This window comes from Nesoenas mayeri (genome assembly GCF_963082525.1).
Source record: "Nesoenas mayeri genome assembly, chromosome: 7".
NCBI classification, from domain to species: Eukaryota; Metazoa; Chordata; class Aves; order Columbiformes; family Columbidae; genus Nesoenas; species Nesoenas mayeri.
The window spans coordinates 17311457-17335622 of NC_137551.1; the positions used below are offsets into that span (position 1 = coordinate 17311457).

At 36.9% G+C, this 24166-nt stretch overlaps 1 protein-coding gene across 2 annotated transcripts in view; it reads right to left on the reverse strand.

Moving 5' to 3' along the window:
- ADK (adenosine kinase) overlaps nucleotides 1-24166 on the reverse strand; it is a 292886-nt gene that overhangs the window by 145567 nt on the left and 123153 nt on the right. For both annotated transcript variants that reach the window (XM_080348339.1, XM_080348340.1), the window contains exons 5-6: nucleotides 11580-11752; nucleotides 5675-5783 (exon numbers count right to left, since the gene is read on the reverse strand). In XM_080348339.1, coding sequence (XP_080204465.1) covers nucleotides 5675-5783; nucleotides 11580-11752 — 282 coding nt within the window. The remainder of the gene's footprint in view (nucleotides 1-5674; nucleotides 5784-11579; nucleotides 11753-24166) is intronic.

Sequence of the window (24166 nt, forward strand, 5' to 3'; positions counted from 1 at the left end):
CCTGGTTAGATACGGAATCTATCATCTCTCCACAACAAATGTATCACGCTTCAGCTGTAATTTACACAGTCCCTCAAGGGGGGAGTTGAGGAAGGTGATGTTACTCCAGGCCAGCAAAAAAAGGCCACAACTAACTGTTGCTGGCTGCAGCTGCTTCTTTATGGTTAAGACATTCAGAAGGGTGCTTTCCTGGCCATAAAACCTCTTGGTAATTGTGAGAAACAGTTTTTGCATGTAAAATGACATACATACTGATGTCAGAGCACTATGGCAAAAGTTATCAATGGAAAAAAAGCTATTACAAAGTTATTCAAACAAATGTCTTTTTTAGGGGATATTTTAATTCCTGCCAGTGTCTGTGTCGTTTCCCATGATGCACACACAGGCCCAGCACACCTCAAAGAAAAAACCTACCACCATCCATTGTAAATTATCATACTCATCATAGCAGTAGATTATAATAAAAACGCTTTCACTGAATATGCCTCTGAAAGGAGGAGACAGCACAAAAGGAATTTCATTTATACTTATCTTGTTATAATAATCAGCATTTTTTCTCAAGTAGAATAACCAAACCCCATGTAAAATACTGTAGAATGTTATTTAAGCTTTGCTACACAGTGCTGACATTGAGCTTATGTTTTGACAGACTCATGCTGAAACCAGATAATGCCGCCATCAAGCCCACTAATACCACCACAGTTCCTCTTTCCTTAGAGAAGCACTTAGGCATTAGAAGAAAATAAATATAAAAATACCACAGTATTTGTTGAAACATACCAGAGTGGTTGGAGATTTAAAGACTTCTCCAGCAGATAAGGCATGTTACATTGGGTTCATTATCACATGCCACAACACATGACATTTCCTATTTAAAACTCTGCCTAGGATCAGAACTGTCATGAACACCAGAATAAACTACACTTACCATTAACTTTGTAAACACAAAAGAGATGCTGAAGGTGGTGAATGGAGTTTAACTGTGGGCTAACAAAACTAAGCAGTATTAGAATATTTTTTACTTAATGTGGTACAACTGAGGAGGATCCCCATTGAGAAATTTCTGTTATTTGACACATGGAAGTAGAAGGGAATGGTTTAAAACTTTTATGGATTGTAAAATAACAGCAGCCCATGCAAAGCCGAGTGAAAGTGCTACCTTGTCTGAACAAAAGGTTTTATGGCAATACTGAAATGGACCAACTCAAAAATCAAGCTTCATAGAAATAAGTCTTAGAGCTACAAAAAAGCTTCATTGCTCCTGTATCCACAACAGGTAGCACAGGAGCTGTTGTTTTCAAGCACTGTAAATTCAAAAAGAAAAAAAGGAGGGATCATAATGCAAAAAATATGGTGTAAAAATGGTCCTGCATCTCTATACTGAACACAGATAAGCACGAGTATCAGTAAGGCCATACCTATATGAAATGGCTAGGCAAGAAGTCTATGTAGATACTACTGAGAAAAGCTTTTTAAGCATACAAACTATAGCCACAAAATACAAATTCAAATACAGTCCCTAAACAACAATCTACTATTTTATTTTGTACAGAAAAGAGATAAGCATTTTATTACAGGAAGATCTGTTTGGTTTTTGGGAGCTGTTTAACCGATCCATTCTAAGCTAAGACTCAAGTTACTACAGACTGGGAACTTAAGTGCAGTCAATACTGTCATTTCTTATGCTTAGTAAAGCAATGTACTGGGTGTTTCAAAAATATTAACCCAATTTGAAATCACTACATCTTTGAAATTAGGTCCACCTTTTTGAAACACCCTGTGTTTAAGATAAAAAGAAAAACTGAAGCACCGAAGGAACTTTCAAGAACACATTTATTACTTCAGCACCAAGATATTAGCATCAAATGATAGTGTTTCAGCCACCTAATACCTCTGACTGCAAACATTAAATGAATGCAGCTGTTGGACTGAAGAACAAATTGAGTAAAGCTAAATAACTGGCAGAAATAAGGATGGATAACTGGAAAAAGAGAAAACACACATCTGGGAAGCACCATACTTCGGGTAATGATGTTCAAATACAGGCAGAAAGTTAAAATTCAGCTGTTTGCATGAGCAAGCAGTATCAATTGTCACAGAGTTAAGATTTCACAAGGTTAAGTGCCGCATTTAATGAAGGAAACCATTTCCTGATTTTCCATTTTCTTCCCATTATGAAAGGACAAGTGCAAAATTCTTTACTCACATACAGTAAGACAGAGGTGCTAATTGGAGTCAAATGACAACTACAATTCTCCTCAATTTTTCTGCTCTCCTAAATAACTCTTATTGCCAGATTATTTTTTAATCAAAAACATTGACAATAAAAACATCTTCGCATTCCAGGCCTTCATAACATATGAAAATTAATAACTATACACTGCAAGTTGCATTAAAAATGTTTAAATGTTTGTCTGTAACACCAAAGAAACTGGGCACCAGCAACTCCCACAGATTTCATTTAGTGCTAAAGGTATTGATGATCTCAAAAAGAAGAAAATACAACAACAAAACCACACAGCACAAAACCCCCCACAACCCAATACATGTTATAGATTTCTTAGAGATGCCTACATAAATACGGTACTACCATCAGTTTGTTAAATGCCTCTGAAAACAAGACAAAGGTGCCCAAATATGAAGTTTTATCCCCCAAGTTTGTGAGATGCAACTCTAATACATAAAAATTCCACAGTGCAAGTCCTGACAGAAAACATATTCACAGAAGGAAAAAAGAAAAAAAACCTCACAAAACACAACTTCAGATTATTTTCATGCCAGGTTGTGTCCCATTGACAATTTTAGAGACAGAATGACAATGTTTAGTGTGATCATAACTCTCAAGTTATTCTGAAATAAGGGAAATGTTTGAGGAAGAGACATTTTCTAGTTCCAGTAGGAACTAAGTAAAGTCACTCACGGTGAATTCTAATCAGACATCAGCAGCACAGGTAGCTGATCCACAGCGAAATGAATATGATAGACTGGAAGATATTATGTCAATGGTAGAAATTACTGGAAGTACATGAATTATATCTGGAGAAGGTAACAAAATTACATAGCGTTTGACAGCACATATAATCTATCTTAAATGAAACAAAGTAGAGTAATTTTAAAGGATTAAAATATACTTTTAATGTCTACCATCTTTGAGAAAGCTGGGGCAGCCTCTGTATTTTGCTTGTGTCTGTGATTTACAGAGTCCTATTCTTTGCTAGTCTTTCTGCAATTTGTCTGCCGGATCTGATTACCAGATGGCTAAAATAAATGTATTGTGTTCATTCATGGTAACAGAAGCTGTCTTTAAGGGTTCTTTCACAGCTTCACTATCTTTTCCTTTGTACCTACTCCTCCCTCTGTGAATTGATTAGATTTCAGAGCTAAGTTTCATCTGAGAGCCATTCTGCTGAATGCTGCACTGAAAAGCCTATCATCTATTCTAGGAAGCACATATAGATGACCACAGGATATCACAGACCTGTCCTAAAGCAACAACTGCCATACTCTGCCAAGAAAATAGATAGTTTGATAATCTCAGGACATGGATTTCCAGAATAAGTATCTGTCACTAACATACATCCTAATGCAATCCAAGAAATAGGTGACAGCTGGACAGAAAGAGGGAAATGAAAAGCAACATATGCACAGTACAAAGCCAAGGAAGGTAACAAGACTTAAAATGAAGACAGACAACAGTAGACAAATTAAAGACTCAGGGAGCTATCCTGTACCTCAGGAGTGGTAATTGTTCAGTACATGGTTTTGTTTAGTCTGGTAAACTGCTACAAACCTGCAAGTAAAGAAGCTAAATGAAAGAAAAGGGCATGAGGGAAGGTGTCCAGTTCTACACATTATCTCCTTTCCTTAACACATGCAATTTGTAATCTGAAGTAGTAACACTGTCCTAGAAATCTCTTAGCTGCACCCAGCCTTGAGTGCTTTTACTACAGGTGTGAACCCGGTTCTTTACTCAACGGATCTCCTCCTGCAATCAGATGTGCACCTAATCTGAATTTCATTTTGCAAATATCTAATATAATTTATTAGCACTTCAGTGTCATTTATTTATCCATTAATATATGCGCACCTTGGGTTTTATTTTCAGTTCAGTACAATAATTCTGTCTGTTCATCAAAGCTTGGATGCTACAGAATTGGTATCTGAAGAACAGCTTTTATTATATATGAAAATCAGTGTAGTCAATCACCTAGTCAAAATTTAAGTGATCAGTCTCACTGACCACAGAAGAGTAGCTTTGGAACTAAAATAAGGTGAGAACTATATCTTAAAACAAAAAAAAAACAAACCAAACCTGCTTTTCACCGCATATAATGTTTCCCACTTTTCCTGAAGCGTTTCCACTAGGTTAATTTTTTCTAAATCGTATATTGGAAGCTTCATTGGTATGTATGTTTAAGCATGGTAAAATAATTTTTAAAAAACTACTTAGTGCAGTAGAACTTTTGGTAACATTTGTCATTCTTCTTCTTTATTTAAACAATACTCTTAGCCTTTCAATAGTTTTTTAGCCAATGGCGTTAATTCCTAAGCGTGGCACTTGGAACAGACTGAGGTATAATTACGGGGAAATAAAAAATGCAGAACACTTGAAAAACAGAAACAAAAAATGATTAGACAATACACCCATGTATTTTTTTTAACCGCAGCACAAACATATGGCCATAGCAGTGGGATGTATTTTCTTTGTATACTGAGAAGGTTCTAAGTATTTTTTGACAGTTATAAAGGGGCAGTCTTGGCCATACACAAGAATCAATAACAACCATGTAAAGCCTACAGCAGTGCACACTAACAGGCTGTAGGAGACATTAACTCTAGCTAAAAGAAATAACTGTATTTTCAATGAACTTGTTCCTCCTGGATAATCAATTTTTTACACTTCTTACCAGCTGTTCCCACATAGCTCAGGTAGCGGAATGGAAGCAGCTGTCATACAGAATCCATATATTACATGCATGTTATGAGGTTTTAATCTGTCGTAGTTGTTTTATGTTTGCTAATTTTGATCAGTCAGTTCAATTTGAAAGCAAGATGAAAACAAATTCACCGCTTCTATTTAGGCAATATGTAATCTACACAAATACACTAATCTGGCTTGATTCATTCTGGATGGTAAAAGAAGAATACTAATTGTGAATCTACTAATGGCCCATCCTGAAAACCCCTTTATTCCAGAAGTAAGATTTCATCATTAAAATTAGTTTGCCCCACCACCCACATTCAAGAGATCTGTCACAATCATTGTTTCTGAAATACTGAGTTATAAGGTGCCATAGTAATTACTATGGAATAAATAGCAATTAAGATTGTTCACACAAATAAGCTCAAACTGTTTGCAGTGAATAATTATGCTAATAGTGTTTTTCTACATAATTTGTGCATCCTTCACAACAATTTACTAGAAAATGTGAAATGTAAATTTGATGCACTACTACAAAAGCTCTGAAAATATGTTTTAAGAAAGCACATAACTAAAACATACTTCTACATTTGTACATTTAAATTCAAAGAAACCAAACTATGCTGAAATGGAAGCATTTTCTTTCATTGTATTCCTATGAAATCATCCTAAACCATACACAGACGTGCTCATTGCTTAAACCTCACAATGCTGTAATGCAAATTTTAGTAATTTGAAAGAAGCTGAACTTACTGCTATATAATAAACTTTGGCCTTTTCCACCAGCTTCCAGTTCTTCTCCAAATCAAGATGCTTTTCTTTCTTATAGCAATTAGCAGCAGCAAGGTTAGCTACGAGAGACCTGAAAGTGATTAAAAACCAGGCATTAGACCCTCTTTAACTAACACTACTGCAAATTTCTCACAAAGAACAAAATTTCTCAAAGATAATCAAAGATCATAAGAAACATAAGAGCAATTAACAAAGAGCAAGACAAAACACTTTTACCATACTTTTACCATATCATAATATTTAAATAATATATTGTAAAACATACATTAAATACAATTTAATTACATAGTTTATGTAACCTATCACTACTATGCTGTTCAAGTGCCTTCATTCACTTAGAATCAACCTTTGCTGCATTTTGTGACCAGCTCCCTCTGTACAGTATAGTGTCTGCAGATTTTCATTAAGACTTTCCTAGTACCTAACACCTAAAGGAAAATAGCTGCTGCAGTTTAACTTCTGAAAAGTATTTTCCCCTACTAGAACCAAAGAGTTGATGGATATGAATGTCTTCCCTTTATCATTTTCCAACAAATAGTTATTTAAAAAGGGGAATTGCTTGGGGTTTTTTCCTCATTAGGTTCATATTTTCCTTTCGCAAATGAAAAAGGGTCACGCTGCTACTTTCAGATGATGAACTGTTAAAAAACCACTTTGGCTTAGCTGTGTATTACTGGAAAATTACCAAAAACTCATTTGTAGTTCATTCTCTCCTAACAAGCTATAACACAAGCCACAGGACGCAACTTCCATTAGCAAGAATAAAAATACTTGTATCATATTTACTTTGCCACATGTAAGATACATTCTATTTTAAATCACCCTCTTTGGCCATTCAATTCAGCCTTATGAAACAGATAAAACTTACAGATGTACTCTTACAAATGAGTTATAAATGATGATTATACACTAATTCTCCACTCTGGCTACCATGACCAAGTCCTTCTGTACAATTTTATTGTGAGAATGTCTAACAACATCCAATATTTAGAGAAGGGGAGGAGGGGGAGCAGACTTTTCCAGAGTCATAGTCCATAGTCATAGGATACACTGTTAACATCAACACATCACTGTTTTGTGATATTTCAGTACATTAGCCAGATAAATAATGTGTAACTATACATACAACATATGGCTACTGAAAACTTTTACCTTCTCCAACATGCATATAATTGATGTTGTATGTGTCATCCCCTTCCATAGAAATACTACTTGAATCCAGAAACAATGGGTCAGAGTGAATTGCTAGTCTGCTTCTACTGAGTTAGGCTTCTGCCTCCAGATTGAGTACCACGTGAATGTTTTAGGAGGTAAGTAAACTAGGAATTCTTGAAAATTTAGTCCACCCCAAAATCTTTCCAGTATCACCATTTCTCTTTGTCCTATTCAATAAAAACCAAACAAAAGCCCAAAAGAATCTCTTATGAAGACAACTAAGTCTCCCTGTAGGCTGCTGGAAGCACTCATCACTGACAACCCCTGCAAGTTAAACAGCTCAAGTATATAAAAAAATAAAGCAAAAGGTTAGTCTAACTTTTTCTGAATATATTAAATTAGAGCACAATTCTGTGCCATTTCATCCCAGGAATATTCTCAGGGCTTATCAATTTAATTCTAAAGCCTAAAGACAATGAGAACTAATGTGAATTTGGAAAATTTAAAAAATAATATTTTATGAACAAATAGACCAAGTCTCAGTAGCAGCACAAGTAACATGACAAGAAGTTTCATTGTTCATGAACATTATTATTTCGGTGACAAAAAAATCCACAGGAGAATGAAACAAATCCAAGAAAGATATGCAGAACTGCGGTAAATTTCTGTAAACCAAATTTAAAAAGCAAATTAAATGTTTCAGTTTTGGCAAACACTAAATATCCATCAAGGACCTAGCTGGAAAAATCTTGTATGTCTACATATGTTCCTAAATGAAAAGCAACTATGTTCCAGAAAACTAAGCAAAGACTCTCTCTGTTTCCTTTCACTTACCACATGCCCCTGAAATTGTAAACCTAGCTCTCTGTGGCTACATCCAACCCTAGAGATGCTCTGCACATGATATGTAACAATATTGTTACACTGAAGACAAAGGACCAAGCTTTTCCAAATTAAAACTGCAAGTTTAATGGCACTAAGTTCAACATGTGGGACACAGAGAAGGTGGATTTCTTTTCATTGAAATACAGTAATTGGAGACTGCCAGAGTACTTCAAATCAAACAGTGTAACTAGGACACTCTGCATGTGGATATATCTGAGCAAAATGCACAAATCAAAGTAACAGATCACGACACAGTGTAGGTACTACTTTATACTTTTATCCTGTGTTAGATTTTCTTGAAAAGCTCTGAGAAAACAAACCATATTAGTATTGCTAAGCCAGAGAATTCAGAGCAGTAATCAGGAATTAGCTCAGAACCTTTTCCTGCAAAAAGCCAGATAATCTTAGCAGAAACAAGAAACATTCACATCAGGGCACCTGGAACATAAATATACACAGCCACTTACTGGGAAAACGAGGAGTGCCATTAGGCAGCTCCTCCAAAACAATGCCAAATTACCCGAAGAAGCAAGTTTGCACATACCTCAGTTGGGACAAGAGATTAATCAAAAGAATTATCAACTGAAGCCACGCTGAAGTGATTCTTACAAGTATAGAAAATACTGAAAACCAAGAAACAATCAGAGGTTAAAGACTGAGAATAAACTTGCTCTCACGAGAAGGAGGAGGGGGCTGCACAATGAAGCCTTCGGCAGCAATGGTCAGTCATGTTTTTCTGTCTCCGGAGGAGTAAAATAAGTCTCCTGTACTCCCTCCACATTCTCAAGCATGCTCTAAAACAGCAATTGAAACAAAGGTACTGTTTCTAGCCTTTGAGCAAACATTTGATATTGAGAAAGAAAAGTATTTTATGTTTGCAAACCAAAAATACTGCTTAGTAAGTTAAAGTAGTACTTACAGACATTTTAACACCTATATTCAACTAAAGTTTTAAATTCCATTGAGATGTATGACAAAAGATGCATATATTTTTCCTGAATTCATGATGTATGTCTATTGACAGTCGTGACTTCAGTTTCCCATCATGTCATCTAGGAAATGGTGATTGCTACAGGATAAGTACACAGACACTATGTGACTGAAGAGAGAGGTAATCATACAGCAGAAACGCCTTTATTGCTTGTCTTCTCTTTGAAAAACTGGATATGGATGCTGGAGATGAAAAGGGAAGTCTGTAGACATAATTCATGTCAAAACTGTAGATGAAGATTAATGAACTTCTTTCCTCCACTGAGTATGTACATTCAATCTTGAGAGTAAGATATTATGTATGACATTAAATTAGGAGGGACAGGGTGATAAGCTGGAGGACAGGGCTGGCTGTCATTCAGTGGATCTCCAAAAGCTTGGAGAATTGGAATGAGAGAAAACTTGAAGCCAAATCCAAAGCCATGCAAACAGGATGGAATAACCCTCATGCAGCAATATAGGCTAGATGTTGACAGGATACAACACAGCTTTGCAGAAAAGGACCTGGAGGTGCTAGTGGACCAGGCTCAGAACACAAGTCAACACTGCACCTACACAGAGATATTCTGGTCTCTACAAGCAAGCACCCAACCAGCTGGACCTCATCTGGAGTTCCATGTCCAGCTTTGAGCTTTATGTTACACGTAAAGCACTGACATAATGGAGTGTGTCCAGTAGCGGGCCATCAAGATTATTAAGGGGCTGGAATACTTAACAAATCAAGAAAGGCTTGGCTGAGCTTTAAGAAGAGGTAAGGAAGGGGAGACCTTGCTGCCACCTTCAATATCTAATGAAAATTTATAGAGAAGATGAAGTCAGACTATTCTTGGACACAAGAAGGAACAGACACAAGCTGGAAGAAGGAAAATTCCAACGGGATATCATCAAAAGAATTTCTCCCATTAAGAGTCATCCAACACTGGAACAGGTTGCCCAGAGAGGCTGTGCCATCCTTGGAGATACTGAAAACCCAGCCCTGAAAACATTACATGGTCCTGAAAACCTGAACTAACTTTGAAGTTGGTCCTGCGTTCTGCAGGGGTTTGGAACAAGATGTCCACTCTAACTAAAATTTTTCCAGGGTTTAGAGGGAAAGCTGTACGAGGAGCAGCTAAAGTCACTTGTTTTTTTTTTTAGCCTGGAGGAGACTAAGGGGAGACCACATCGTGCTCTACAGCTTCCTCACAAGGGGAGAAGGAGGAGCAGGTGCTGAGCTCTTCTCTCTGGTGACCAATGACAGAACCCAAGGGAGTGGCAGGAAGATGTGCCAGGAGAGGTTTAGGTTGGACACGAGGAAAAGGTTCTTCACCCAGAGGGTGGTGGACACTGGAACAGGCTCCCCAGGGAGGTGTCACGGCCTCAAGCCTGGCAGTGTTCAAGAAGAGACAAGACAATTCTCTCAGACACATGGTGTTTTGGGGGTTGTCAGATGCAGGCACAGAAGTTGGACTTGATGATCCTTGTGGGTCCCTTCCAACTTGGGACATTCTATGATTCTATATTATATGGAAAATTCTCCCTCTCCTGACTCTCAATTCAGTTCATGTTGCTGCCTTTTATAATTAAAACGTTCACCAACATAATTAAAAACATTCACCAACTTCAAGAAGTTCGGTGTGGATTTTATTATTGGATAGCTACCTTACCTTAATAAATTCTACTGCTTTGAAAGGGAAAGAGCAATTCCTCTAGATCAATGGCACCAAAAGCCAGAGAGGGAAACCAAAAAGGATAATTACAGATGTTTTGGTCTTATTCAGAGCCAAAAAGAAAATATTCTTCAGGGTAACCGATACCATTTCCATTATTTTTTCAATATCTAGTATCGGAAAATTTAGATCTTGGCAGAAATCCAGGCGAGTTGGTGTGTGCTTGTAGCATCTCAAGATAAAGGCAAACCGGACTGGCTGGTTTTGAAACCTTCAAATAATTGTCAGGAGGTAATCAGCTAAGAAGTAGCACATAAGTTCAGGTGTTGTGAGTGGAGGGAGAAAGAAGAAAACAAAGGGACAGGCTCAAGATAAATACCTATTGTCTTCATTATCTCTTTCTAAAATTCTTGGTTTTATTAGTTTTATTACACTACACAAAATAAATTGCTCTATAAACAGGTTCTTACTTATAGAATGCTCTGAAACCATATAAAATAGTACAAGACCATTGTTCATACTTTACAAATATAAGAAAGGTTGAACATGTCATAGATTTCTGGACAAGTGATTTTTTTTATAAAGCAAAGACCATCTAAAATGCAGCAAATGAAAAAATGAATGACAAAATTAAGAAGAAATTGTTGAGATGTAGACATAGAAAATTACATTTATTAGATTAAGTTAATAACTGTAAGAAAAAAATTGTTTTTTCTTCCTCTCTTATAAAATCAGATTAACCCATTCAATCAGGATATATGTTGACATCCATTCTCTTTAAAGATATGATCACCTGAAGTATATTCCTCACTTACCAATCAAGTATAATACATGCCTTACATGCCAATCAGGTTCCACATAGGCTGCATAAATACACTTGTTAACCAACTTTCATGTCGCACATATTTTCTCTCTCCAGAGAAACTGGGAGCTATGAGTTCAGAATTAAGTAGTAGTTTATTATCTCAGATTTTTCTGCCATAATAGAACTGCTGTTCTCTAAAAGCATACTGATACTGCACAGACCCAAACTATGAGACAACACAGGACTGCCTGGGTCAAACTGGTGGAAAAACTTTCTTTTTCATTCAAATCACAATTTTTAAGGCCAAATTTCCAAACAAATTAGGCTCCACATGCTATGCAGACTACATTTATATCTTAGGAACATATCAAAGGCCCCTGACCTGTTATCACTAGTGATGCAGGCAGCACAAGTTCCCGTTGGTTCTTCACTCTGCTCATAATAATGGGCATCCACATGAGCTTCCTCAGCCTTCTTCTTCAAGATCTCTCCAAATTTATCTTTGCCAATGCACCCGAAGAAAGTTGCAGCTTTGTAAGGGCTCTGAATCATCCACTGCAGATTGACAGGAAAACAAACCAACAAAAACCACAAACAACAACAAAACACACAAAGTTAGCATGCCAGATATATATATTTTTTTGTCATTTTTCTCTCCACTTGCCATAATTAATTCTGTGCCTACAGAGCCCTGCAATATACAGAGCACTTCTACTCCTGAAGTAAAAACATCTGGTACATCAAGGGAGGGAAGGTCAGCAAAGAATAAAAAATTTACACTTAATGATCCCACTGAGTGTTTAATACTGAAAGTAAAACTTCAATACACATAGCTCACTATCAAATAAAGCAGATTAGTATGTTTTTACAAGGTATTTCAAAAGAAGTTCCCTTGCCCAAGGGAGGTGTCCCTACACTTACAGTTAATCAAGCAGCGTATGATATCTTCGAAGAAAATTCATAGAAAAGGCAAAAGAAACAAAAAAACCCCCAAACGCCCACAAAAAACAGCGAGACAGCACATAAGGAAAACAATACATTTGAGAAACCTAAGAAGAAACATTGTGCAACATTCACAATATATACAAAAACTAAATGGTACTGAAAATAAGCATTTATGTCTACCATTTAATTATAAAAAAGGAAATGCTCCCCTTTTACATTGTTAAACCATGCATGAAAATATCTATCTCCAGCTTTATTAAGAGCAGTTCTGTCACTTGAATTGTAAAGAAAGAGTGTAGCTGCACAGTGTTGCTAAGGTGCCAGGTTATTTCATAAAGCTCCTCTCTCATTAAACCACAATATGTATCATTCATCTGTGAATGTAACTCCATTTTGTACTAAGTTAAAAAATAGCATTTCGCAGCAAAGTAAAATCAAGAGTGAACTAAAAATATAAATGCAAAGAAACAATCACAGGCCCCACTCTGCTGGTGGTGAGTCAACCAACTGAAGTCATTATAATTCACTCTAATTACAGCCAGAAAGCTTATCCACTCAATCTATAGTATGAATTAAAGGCTACGTCAATTTACTGCTATACTAAATCCCTACTTATAATTGTTTCCTAATCAAGATTTAAATAAACGATAATGTCTCCATTACAAAGCAGCATTAGTGGTAGCTGCAGGTTGTAGAAAGGTCAAGTAACTGAGTTGCAAATACATGCTTAGTCACATCTTTATTACTTCCAGCTCCAGGGTAGGGGAAAACAAAACAAAACAAAACAAAACCAGAAGTCTTCAGTCATGTAAAAGTCTTCATTAAAGAGGCAAAGGTAGACAAAAGTTCCAAGGCCTCTTTCCTGCAGGAACTTAATATATATCTAAAGTTTAAGGACAAAAAATATCGTGTCATCAGATGGTGGCAGCATTTGATCTCTCATTCATGAAATGCACACTACTCTGCTAATCTCATCCATATCTCTATTGTAAATTAACACCTAACACGGGAATTATCTACAATGTCTTTGTATTTTACATACATTCACGTATAGCCAATACACTTTTGTACAATGTTCATTTTGAATGTCTTAGGAACAGTAATCTTTTATATTTGAAGGTATGTTTAAGTAGAACAGATGACTTAACAAAACTGAAGATCTTATGACCTAGTGTAAGCAAGCATGGAACCAATTTCCACACTGATAAGGAACAGAAGTACCTGAAGCCTTGTGTCCCATGTTGAAAAACAGGTCTTACTCTCACAAATAACAAGAATTAATATAGATCAGTATGAAGAGCATTTATCAAAGCATCAAACCCCAACAATTCTTAAAAAAACATAAGACTTCAAACTGTACCTTAAGCTTACAACATTTTATCAAATGATGTAACTTCCTTTACATATAAAGTCTGACAACACTTGGAGCAGTAATATTTCACATACATCTCTGAAAAAATAATTTGTGCTCAAGTATCACAGTTTTGGCAGCAGCTCAATTTGAATTCAGATGCGATACATGCCATATATAACTGTCACAATCCTTACTTTAAATCTAAATAATCTATGTGTTATTATTGAGAATCAAAAGTCATGATCTAGGATTTCTTGGGATAGACCTCTGTATGTTGTACAGACCACTTCTTCCAGAACAGTGGTTCTGCTCATGTTCATGACTGGAAACACAGGTATTACATGGTGGTGGAATATTCCCACTATATGGATATTATTTTCATTTTCACATCTGAGCTACGTTAAGCAACACTGAGGAAGATGGAAAAGTAGTTCAGCAGTGTTTCTGGAAAGATCCTCTCATCACAGATCTCCAGTTACAAATACTACCAGCTTTTGGAATTATCTCTGCATATTCCCACAATACTGGTGGTGAGGTCTTGCTAGTTGCAAAACTCCCCCAAACTGTTCCTCCTGTCCTCAGTTAAAGGGCTACATATTAGAAAAGGCAAAAAACAGACAGCACATTACAAACTTGATGAAACTGAACTCTAGAAATCTCTCTGTGGTATACCATTTCAGTTGTACCTAGTGGAATGAGTCACAGTAGGCATTTTTTCCACATGTGAGAAGAAACAAGAAAAAATAACATCTTCAAGGTAGACTCCAGAGCACTTTTAAAAAAATTTGACCCTGGATTGGAGTTTACTTTTGAATAACATGATATGGAAAACATAGGCTTCTCTGGGTTACTTCACACACCACTGTTATTATCAACATTTTGGCTAAAACACTCTAAATGTGAATGGGGGTCAATCATCACAAGACCATGAAGCAGTCAATGCAGCATTATATCCAATAACAAATGAAGGCTGACTACAAACTGCACGTATTAATGCCAGGCATATGGTTATATAAACTGCAAATTTGTTTTATAGATTAATGTGGAATATAGGACTTAATTGAATGAAAAATACTCTAGACAGAAATGGAAAATGACTCCGCTCAGTAGGCTCCAGCATAATGAGTTAATTATCTAGGATTTGGCTAGGCAGTGAGACAACTATTACCTAACTGTACTGACGGTCTGGTCAGGGCAAGTTGGCACCCAGCCACACCATGAATCCTCACCATAACCCAAGGGAATCTGGGGCCCTTAATGTCCCAAAGACAGAAGTGTCAAAAGTAGGAAATTACCATGAAGGAACAAGACAGCCTCAGGAGTGGGATGCTACAAAGGAATTTATGAAATCTAATGTGTTTCTTCACCTAAAGTTTTCTTCTGTCAATGCAGCTTGAACATGAGGTACACCCAAAGACAGGCCCTGACCCTTTCAGTTAAGATAAGCACCTGTGACAGGGGAAGGAGCATGGAAAATAGAATACCTTTCAGATGTTGAGTTAACAGATTGCATTTTCCTTGTTGTATGCACCCTGGTAAACTAAAAGAAAATATCAGAACTTATTTATTGTTTTTAGCATAACCCTGTCTTAAAAATCAGGCTGATTTCAAAATAAGCATCATCTAATATCAGATTACCCTATCCCTACAAGCACATTATTCCTTATGATCAAATAATGATCAGCACTTCCTAAAGAGGCCAGCACCCTGGCCACTCAAGGACACACTAGAGAGTGACAGAAAGCTTCTCTCCTATTTTCATGAGACTAACTTGGGCTCAGAGTAGCAGGAGTATCTGTTCAAGTGCTTTTTCATGATCAGAGTTAACAGAGTGACCTCTCTGGCATGCTTTAGTTATCAGAGAAATGTAAAGAAACATTGTGTTCCAGCAAGTGGGTAGCAATTGCAGAGAACAGCATCGTCTTTTCTTGCAATATGTTGAGATGCCAAGAAAACTTCCTAACAAGTAAAACTTGTGAAGACTCCATTGTGACTTTGTGAGACTGCTTGGAGTTAACTATGTCCCCCTCTTTCAAATCCTCAGACTCAAAGATGTGGCACACCTATTTCTACTTTTGTCTGATTAGAAAACAGCTTTGGAAACCACCTTTCCACCGAGTTACAGAAGCACTTGTAGAAGCACTTCTTCCAGCCCTAGACTTGACTTTGATTGGTTACTCAAGGCTGTCTTTTGAGAACAATATTCAAGATGAGATGACAGAGTTCCCTGAATGGTCCCTTACACCCCAAAAATAAAAAATGCCCCTTCATACTATGTGAAAGAAAATCAGTGGCCTTAAAGAAGTAAAGAAAGAGAGAAACCTGAGTTCTTTTTTATTTCCCAAGCTTATTCTACTTACCTTGAGAACACTATGCTTCTGCTGCAGTGGCAGAGTGCAGTATCCCATATCACAACACTCAATCTGCATTCAAAGCTTCGCTTTGCTCTTCCTGCACAGTTCATTGTAGAGGAGAACCTCTACTTGAAAGGTAAAAAGCCACAAAACTAAATAGTTGATCTAATTTATCTCATTATCTCCAGTTGCAAAGATACTTCCCCTGTGGAAGGAGAGTTTGCTGCTACTGGATCTCAGTACACAGTCCCATAAGACTTAAAAATAAACATCATACTGATGAAGATTTAGACAGCTTTATAGCCCTCTGACTAAAACAAAGATCCTCCAGAAATTATTTTATTTTATTCTGACTGTGTGCTTTGCTGTAAGTGCTGCAGTTAACTGGACAACACTGATAATCAGAATGAGGAGGCTGATGAAGACACTTGCTATCAGGCCCACACTGTTCTCCATCTGAACTCCTTAGCTCCCAAATTGTTTTTAGAGCTGTAGCCAGTAGTGCATTTCCACATCTGTCAGTCATCTTAAACTAGCAATGCCAAAGCATATGAAGCTTTGCTTAGACTGACATACCTTCTGCACACAGGAGTTTTCAGCTGTTGACTTGAATCCTAAATGCCTTGGAACTGACAACACAACAGGAAGCATTATGCCCCTTCACAGTGAAGGATCTTCAAAACTCATTAACACCGAATACAGACATCTGAAGTGCATCTGAAGTGTGTTATCTGGAGATGGACTCTTCTCTGCATGATCTGTCAAATCTCGTCTTATTTTAAATTGCAGCTCACAGAGGAGAAGACTCGAAAGACCAAAATTAGCTAAGACTTAAGATGCTTGCTAAATCGAAACAAAACAATGTTAGCAACTACTCAGGAAGCATTCTTTTTAGTACATCACAACAGAAATGGCTTCTCTTTATATGGGTCTATATAGAGTATCTCTTATTTTTATATTCTGACTTTTGGAGTGAGTCTACACACACTTCAGGTTTCCCCAGTCTGCTGTACCCCAGGACATGCCCTATCATCAGATATATAAACAGTCCATTAAAAAGCTGTTTAAAATGTTTTAAGGAATATTTCAGATGGTAAAAGAAAATAAGTCACACATCATCTTAGAAAACTAGACAAAATGAGAAAAAATGGGATCAAAACCTAAATCATTATATATATCTTAAAAACACAAAAAACTGACAATATGCAAAACAATTCTAAAAAATGACATTCGTGTCACTGTTCCAGGGAACTCACTTATTTTTTGTGAATGATGTGACACACCTCAAACACTACTTCGAATGCAATTTTCTGTTACCATAACACACACTATATCATTTGAAATCCCTACCACGGTGGGTTGACCCCAGCCAGCAGCTAAGCCCACACGCAGTCACTGTCTCACTCCTCCCTCATGGGGGGATGGGGAGAGAACTACGAGTGTAACAGTGAAAAAGGAAAAAAAAGAAGAAAAAAAAGCATGGGTCTAGATGAAATGATGCAAAGGCAGCCATTCACCACCTCCCACCAGCACACTGAAGCCCAGCCAGTCTCCAAGCCATGGCTACCTTGGAGAAACTCCCCCTCCCTCACTGCCCCCAACAGTTTATTGAGTTTATTGCTGACCATATTCCATATGGCCCGCACTACCTCCTTGGTCAGTTAGGGCCAGCTGTCGTGGCTGTGTCCCTTCCCAACCTCTTTCCCACCCCACAGTCTACTTGGTGCGGTAGCAGAGTTAAAAAAGAGAGAATGCCTTGGTGCTGTGCGAGCACTGTTCAGCAATAGCTAAAGTGTTCCTGTGTTAAACAACATGGTTTTGGTGACAAACCTAAAATACAGCACCAGTGGGCTGCTATGAAGAAAATTCCATTCCCAGCAGACCAAATATACCTATTCAAGAGTAATTGTTATGAGAATACAGCATCAGGACTCTGGAAAACAGATGGGATACTACAGTTCTGTTCCAACACCTTTGCAATCCTTTTTCTTTTTCTTTTTTTTTTTTTTCATTGATCAACATTTAGAGATTGAAACAGCTGTTAACACATAATGGCCATATAAGAAAAATGGAAAAGGAAAAAATAAGCTTATCTTTATAAAAGCAGGTTTGCAAAAAGGAGGCCCATGTCCTGTATAGTAATTCTTCCACCATTAGCTGAAGCTGCCAAATCTTGCATGAGGAAGTGATATTGTTAAAAATGCACGACAACACCCTCAAGCAACTTCCAGTCAAATGAGATAAAAGCGGTAATATTTTTTTAAAGGAAAAGACTAGCTAAAGCCTTGCACTGAGACCAATATTTAAACCTTATCAGAGTCTGGTTCAACACGCACTATCCAAATCTCTGCTCAGGAATATCTATTAGTTTTAGTGTGGTGCCACAAGTTGTGCTTTGCTACAGCTTTTCAGCTTGAGATGTCTATCAAAACATGAATCGTCCAGAAGAAGTACTTCATTCACTTCTACATTTAAAAGCCACAAAGCTAACAAAGTGCCTCTTAAAGTCTATAATCCAAATGACTATTTTCAGTGCTGCTATTCTTTTGTGTTCTATTTTGTATTATTTCCCTCTTCATCTGCATGTCCACTGTTTTATTTTTAGTCTAGTTTGTAAGCTTCTTGTTGTACAAGGAAATACAAGCATATTTTCTGTAATTAAATATGTAGTAGCCATATTCCAAATTTTCAATGTGGCCAAAAGTTAGCTCTCTCTTTTATTGCACCCCTGAAATATTGGCCACTCAAGGCACCTAATTCCAATATTCCTTACTCCATCACTCTCTTACCCTGCCTTTATAACACTAGACTTGGGCCCCAAATACCTCAAGAGCAGCAGCCTCTCTTCTGAAGTTCTATATATGCTATCTGAGGCCAAAGGCAGAATACCTCCTGCAAGACCTTACAAGGCACATAATTGAGACCACAGCTGGCCTTGGGTCCCTTCCGTGTCTGAAGCACAGAACCTCAGGCCTCAACCACCTCCTCATTGTTTGATCTGATGTATCACTCCCTTTCCCTTTCCACAACATTAATGTGGTCCCTTCTCAAAACCAGGTAAAAGATGATACATGTACAAAACAGGACTGGTCGTGCTAGTTCTTCATCACGCAGATGACAGTTATGTGAAAGGTATCGCAACAGTAAGAATTCCAGGTTTACTTGGGGCTCTTCTGCAGCCATTTCAGTGTCTACAACTGCTCATTAAGAAACTTGCTAATATTACAAAGCAATGCACAAATTAAGGTTTAAGAGTATCTTTATCAGTAAAAGAATTCGAATATACTAATTTCCTTAATGAACACTGTGTGTGAAACATGGAAAGGTGGCGAATAAAGTACAGCACAAAAAATCTTGTTATTCTGTGGCTAGAAGCTGTGGTGTTGAGCTGTTAATGGAGGCATATTAACAAACTGAAAATGAAGCATCATACTTGGGTACACTAAGACAGACTCACTGGGCAACTGTACACCCCTGTTAACCCTGCCTCAGCTTGCTCTACCTGTAAAGAACTAGAACTCACTTTAAAGACATATAAGAAATACTGATAAGCATTTAAAAAGTGCCTTGAAATTCTCCACTGTAGAACACTGTACATGTATTTAAGTGAAGTTGATATTGTTGCAGATTGACATTTTATGATATTTCACATATGATTTTGTGTATCTATAACCTTAAAACGAATCTTCCTTTTCAAAATGCATGTACATGTCATTTTCACTCCCCTGCTAGATGATGTGTAGTCTCAATGAATACACCCACACTCAGAATGACAGCAAAAAATCCACAAGTGAGGAGACTTCTTTCATTGTCTGGCAGCACAGAATTCAGAGAGTACAAACTGTAAACAGCTGCCTATCAGTTTCTATCAGCAATAGTATCAAAAACAGATGGCAAAGGTCAAGTCAAAGTTTATTGACAATGATGAACTTTGACAGCCTCTATTAAATTACTTCTTCCTTTAAGGTGTATGTGATCAAAGCAGCAGAGAGATTTTCACTCAGTCACATAACAAGCTATTTGTTGAGATTGAAACATCTGGTCAATATCTGCTAACACTGCAATTTCATGCACAGTTAGCAATAGGGTACATTTCTTCTCTTCTTCTTACAGGGTCCATAAGGGTGGCACATATGGTCAATCATTTCATTCAAAAAGGTTTCAATTCCAGGCATTACATACAATTGTCTCTATGCTTTATAGTATTTTAAGTCTACCTACCATTGTTTTCCATCATCAATGCTGCCTGCTCTACTCTGCTACAAAAGCCCACAAATACGACATAGCACTTAAAGCTGAACAGCCTTTGACTACTGGAGTTGGCAGTTAAGGTACGGCAGTTCTACAGTGGCAGGTCTTCACCTACCTGCTGTCAAGAATTCTTAAACTATTTACCAAAGCTCCAGTAATACAAATTGTAACTTTTGTTCTAATAGTAAACTCACCATTTATGAGGCATTCTTGAGCAATTAGAGAACACCCCTTTTACCAATTTATAAATTATTATACCTTTTACAAATTTAATACACAACATACACTATAGTTCAAGTAAATGGGTGATAATGGCAAGAATTTGATGAATCACAACCCTATTTCTCAATCTGAAATTGCAAGAAGACACACACTGTTATCTAACCCAAATGCTGAGAAACGCTTGCCTTTAAAATTACACATCTATGTTGCCACAGCAACAAGTAGTGGATAATGTGAAATGTACTTCACCCTTTCTTCTCTAAATCCCAACCTTTTTGGCTAAAAGGGAAAGGAGGGCTAGTTGCAAACATGCCTACAGAAAGTACATTTCAAAGAGTTTTCGGTTATTATTAAATAACCTCCATTTTTATTCAGTTAACAGTTGATTTGCACATCTCATTACCACATCGGCTGACTCCAAGTAGTATCTGAATCTTAAAAGTTTACCTAGCAATTGTAGGAAGACACTGACTCTAAAACTCTTCAATATAATTATCTATCGTGCCCAGATGCTGCACCAAAGATATGACAGAGGGGTGGGCAGGGAAGGAAGAATCTACAAAATGCTTGAACAGAGACATCCCTCAGAGATGTCACTGTAGATGCCTGGGATTTTCTGGAGAGTGTGTTGACTTTTAGCATTATGACATTTATTCAGTAGTACCTCATTGTTCTGAAGGAATGACTTATGGAACCTAGATAAAAAAAAAACAAAACAAACCAGAATTGTATAATTGTGTACTAGAAAGTGATGGGTTTCATATAATTGTCAAGATATGGCTCACAGGTAACTGAACACATTTACAGGTTGTAAACATGAGCCTAAATAAGAGCCTGTCACACCATGCCACAAAGGCAGACAAATCGCATCAGGAAAGCAACTAATTAGCTGTCACTTAGCACTAAGAGCACTGGTGTAGAAATTAAGCAGTTAGCCAGATTCTAACTGTTTTTGATAGGAGTGCAAAGCAGGAAATGTTCTAGGAGCTCCAAACAAGTTCGGAAGTGATGGGATTAATACTATTAAATTGCAAGGTTTTTTTTCCGAAGAAACCCACAACTCCAACCAGTCACAAAGGGTGTAAATCCAGCCTAAACTTCACTGTATATGTACGGTAAGGCTTATACTATTGTGGTGGAGCATTCCACCCAAGCTGATAAGAAGTTTATTTCTTCCAGAGTTAGTAAAGAAGTTTATTCAAAAGAATTTAGTAGAACAGAAGTTAAAAAAATACATAAAAATCTGGTGTCTCTCCTCTAACTGCAAGGCTTTCTCTCACTAGACTGGAAGCCCTCTGAACAACCAACATAAAATTTTGGAAAGGTGATATTAGGTTTTGAGTCATCCCCATTAGGAATTAATATTTCAAGACTGGCTTCTCCTAAGTGTTATCCCATATACTCCATTCACAGTTTCACATGGAAATGCCTCCCCTCCAAGTTTCCATATTCTTAAGGAATGATCCCTCTTCTAAGGAACAAAAATGTGAAGCAACTGAAAAATGACAGCTTTAGGACAGGCGCGCCTCAGAAATACCCCTGGATTCCAATACAGTCAGTTGAAAATGTTCTACATCCACCACAGATTGTGATTGGCACACAAACCAGGCTGAGATGTAGGAGAATACTGGATCCACAGTTTACATGTGAACAATGATTGGAGGAGAACTCATACATGCTCTCATGAAATAATAAAAGTAATTGCCATCGTATTCCCAATAGAAAGTACTGACTTCCTTAAAATTGTTTGATGTCACTGAAACAAATCCATTATCATGTTTATGTGTACAAACATTGGTACTTTACCTTATGCCAGCCCTGCACAGTAGTTAACATCATCCACTCATGTAAATAGATAGTTTTTATTCTATTCACCAATAACTGAATGACAACAATCTTACTTTTCCTATTTCTTCATTTCTTAAGCATATACATATCGTATTGTATTTGCTCCAGTTCACAAGAATCATTTCCCCTTGCCAGTTTCATCCATAATGCCTTTATCTTTGCTGTGGTGGGACATGACCGATACCTTTGTCAAAATAATTTAAGAAGGCTTCTATTTGCCATAAACTGTAAAGATACTCCATTCTGATTCACAAGATACCAAATGAAATAGCAAAATACAATTATTTTTGGTTTTGCTCACTTTTAAACTCATGTAACCCCTTCTTCCATGGTAACTTTTATAAAATTGCATTTGGCCCTTTGAAGGCAACCATGAGGCTGATGTGGCCCCCGGTGAAAATGAGTTGGACACCTCTGGTCTGGGACCTTTTTGTTCCTACCAGCAACATAACCAATAAGGAAAAAAAAAAGGAAAGAAAGTATAAAACTAAATGAAAAGTCTTGTGTCCAAAACTTGGTGCAATACACTCTTGGATTGCACATGTCACAGAGGATAGTCAATGCTATTAAATGAGATGGAAACCTTCAACCGATGCATTGAGAATACAGTAACTTTATTAATTGCTATAAAGCCAGATTTTTTTTTTCCCCTCATGGACAAGTTCAACTACCCAGAATTATCTGCTCTTCTTCATAATAAATCTGTAATAAAATCTCAGCACATATATTAGTCCATTTACTTTTTAAATAAATATTTTTATGTATGCTTTATAGAAGATGTAAAACAGTCTAAGCAATAATGTAATTCAACAATCTCTGTTGTTTTCTGCTTAGGGGCATTTCCTGCTTTCAGCAGCATCAGGCAAGCCAACAACCCTGTATCTTGCTTGCGCTGGCTGCAGGATATGCTAATTGTGAACCCCGAAGATCCAGCGTATTAGACAGCATGTACTTAATCTGAAACCCAAACTGCATATGTGCTAATTAATTTGGATCTAAAATTATCATATTATTACTTTGGTATTTTGTATAGTCATTTTTTGTACAGCACAAAATCCATCCTATTGAAATTGCACAAGTATAAATGTATTTAACTGAGCATCTATGAAAAACTAAAATCAAGTGTTTTCAAACTATGAATATCTTGGGATATTTGCCTTCTCAGAAAGAAAAAACTGCAACATAATTTTAAGGATTCTTTCTGGAGGTTTTTGATATTGGCATTATTGTTAGCTGTTCCACTAATGTTAATTACATCATTACATGATTTCCCATGGATAACAACTTGTAATTCCATCCACTTATTCTCCACAGAGGTAGAGGAACACAGTAGATTAGGAGGCTGTCAAGATGATAAAATGACATAGAATGCTAATTTGTATTTGTAATACAGCATGCAAGATTTGGAAATGCTACTTAAAACAGAAGCAGCAAACTAGCTTCAGGCACTGAATGTATGCTTCAGGCACTGAATGTATGAAAAAATGCTAATACATCAGAACATCTGAAGCAACAACAAAAAAAGATTCTATCTAAACTTCATTAAGAGGAGAATCTGTCAATAAATCAGCTGAAAGTATGAATATTAAAACATTCACTAGTTATAACTGATATAACACCATTTCTCCAGACGCAAAAGCTAACAAGTAATGATATAAAAGGTTACCTCATTAGTGCTAATTTTTCATTTTCCAGAACAAATTCCTAAACATTTCAGATACTTTTAATCTAAAAGCCAATTTTTTGCTCATATTGGTGGAACCTGACTGATATCAGTGGGATTATACCAGTATGGATTAAAAGAGAATTTGGTCCTACTGTCTTAATTCTGATAAATTGGTAGTTGTTATACGTAGTACATAACTACTCAAGACTAAGCCCTCAGGATGCAAATATACTGTTTTATTAGAGGACTGTGAGGACATTCATTAGTAACTGTAAAGCAATTTGAAACTTAACAGACCAGATCAATGCTAGACACTTATGAAAGTACTG